Below are 2005 nucleotides of genomic sequence, written 5' to 3' on the forward strand. Positions count from 1 at the left end.
GGCGAGGCGGTCGACCTGCAGTTCGACAGACGGACGGACGAGCGGACGGGTTTCCCCGAGCTGGAGGTTCGACCGCGGACGGACGAGTCGGCACGAGAGGGTCGGAGTTTCTAACCCATGTCGTTCTCACACTTTGTTCACTTTAAACTTGTGTTCCAGTAATCGTGCTTTTAGCGAACAGTTCGCGTGCTCGCTGGTTCTTCGTGGAGCTGGAACGTTTGTTTTCTTCTGTTTCGTTCGTGATTTATTGATGAAAACAAAAACGATCTCCATCTTGCAGTAATTGACGCAAATTCAACCAACGTAGCGAGAGATTGCACATTTACAGCTTTATCTTTAAAAGGTCCAAAGCACAAGAGTACGTCGTCTTCAGGGGACGTCGTCTTCAGGGGACGTCGTCTTCAGGGGACGTCGTCTTCAGGGGACGACGCAGCCTCCAAACATTCCCCTCCAGTTGTCCTGAGTCTCAGCAGCCAATCAGATCAGCTCTGTGGGGGTCACATCTCTCTAATAGATGTTAAACTGAGCCGCGGCCTATCAGAGCCTCTGACCCCCCCCCACCCCTCCCCTGGTTGTGAAGAGACAAAGGAAGAACCCCCCCTCCACCCCCCTCCACCCCCTCCACCACCACCCCGACGGATTAGTTGTGACCTTGGCTCGGTGGTTGCCGGCGGCGTAAAGAAAGGAAGGCCTCCGTCACGGGACGGACGGACGGGCGGACGGACGGGAGTCTTCAGCCTTTTGATGGAATCCAGTTGACGGACTTTAATTGGACCTGATTCGTGTTTCTTCATCACACACGCTGCAGTTTATTAAGCGTGTATTAATCCGCCACAGCAAATAGTCCCCAACAAATGTTGAGCTGTTGTAAGAAATTACTGAGCATATAAAAAAGGAAATGAAATGTTTGATGGTTAGTTTTGGTGTATTTATTTAAATGAATTCCTTCTTTAAGAGGAGAATAACAGAAGCTTTATCCGCTGTGAGATGGAAGCACAAATAATTTGTTTATCGTTCATTCTTTTCGTATTCGAATCCAAAATTAGAAAATGGTTTGTTTTTCGGACTTTTAGTTTTTATGCTCAACTTTTAAAACAGACTGAACTTGATTTTTATAATTAAATGTGTCAGATTTGTCTGACCTGAAAGTGACTGACTCGTTAGTTTGGTTTAGTTTTGCTTCCCTTGACAATCACTCACGGAGAGTTAAGAGGAGCGAACACGTAACTGGTCACGTCTTTCATTAAAGTCATTCGAGTTTTGGTTTGAGTGCGGCTGTGGTGTCAAACCGAAGTCGTCTACTTCAAACATACCGACGCACTGATTTACGATCCCTTTCCTTCACACGGTGTGTATTTGCTGCATATTTATAAAGAGCAACACAGAAATCTGTCGAAGATGGATTCAATATGAACATCAAGTTCGGTCCGCTGCCAATTTTCTCATTTTGTAGATTTTACTGTTCTAATGTTGCATTTTCAGTTGAATACAAAACGAACGAATGACACTTATTATAAATCCTCTTTCTGTCTGAAACCTTCATTTTATTATCACCTAATATAAAGTCGTAAACCTTCCGCAACTGAAATATTCCTAAAACCTAAAAATAGTCAAACCTGCTGAAGACTTCACGGTGTTAAAGAACTCGTACAATTTTAGAGATATTATCACTCTGGTTTTTCAGGATTGTTTAATTCATACAAACTGAACAAGAGCCAGAAGCCTGTTTACAAAAATGTTGTGCCTCCTATCTACTGCACTTTCTACAAATATCTGGGTGGGACAGGGGAAGGTGAGGATACATGACATTTCTTCTTTTGCTTTGCGTATTAACTTGATGGCGGTTCTGACTCCGACGGGTTGACTTGATGCTGTTTCTCCCCAGCAGAGCTCACATGCTTCATGTTTGTCTTCATTCATTCACCTGAGTCTGTTTCCACTTTGTCGCATTTTGCTTTTATTGATTCGCCAACATTTTTCACATCAGCCAAAAGTAAAAACTTCT

At 43.9% G+C, this 2005-nt stretch overlaps 1 protein-coding gene across 1 annotated transcript in view; it reads left to right on the plus strand.

Moving 5' to 3' along the window:
- LOC138215365 (bifunctional protein GlmU-like) overlaps positions 1–1487 on the plus strand; it is an 8396-nt gene extending 6909 nt beyond the window's left edge. The window contains exon 3 of the mRNA XM_069177474.1: positions 1–1487. This exon is cut by the window's left edge and continues 159 nt beyond it. Coding sequence (XP_069033575.1) covers positions 1–114 — 114 coding nt within the window. The 3' untranslated portion in view covers positions 115–1487.
- Positions 1488–2005: the final 518 nt, after the last annotated feature.

This window comes from Embiotoca jacksoni, unplaced genomic scaffold (genome assembly GCF_022577435.1).
Source record: "Embiotoca jacksoni isolate LCO1_2020_lvr unplaced genomic scaffold, fEmbJac1.0.p SCAF_73, whole genome shotgun sequence".
In the NCBI taxonomy this organism is placed as follows: domain Eukaryota; kingdom Metazoa; phylum Chordata; class Actinopteri; family Embiotocidae; genus Embiotoca; species Embiotoca jacksoni.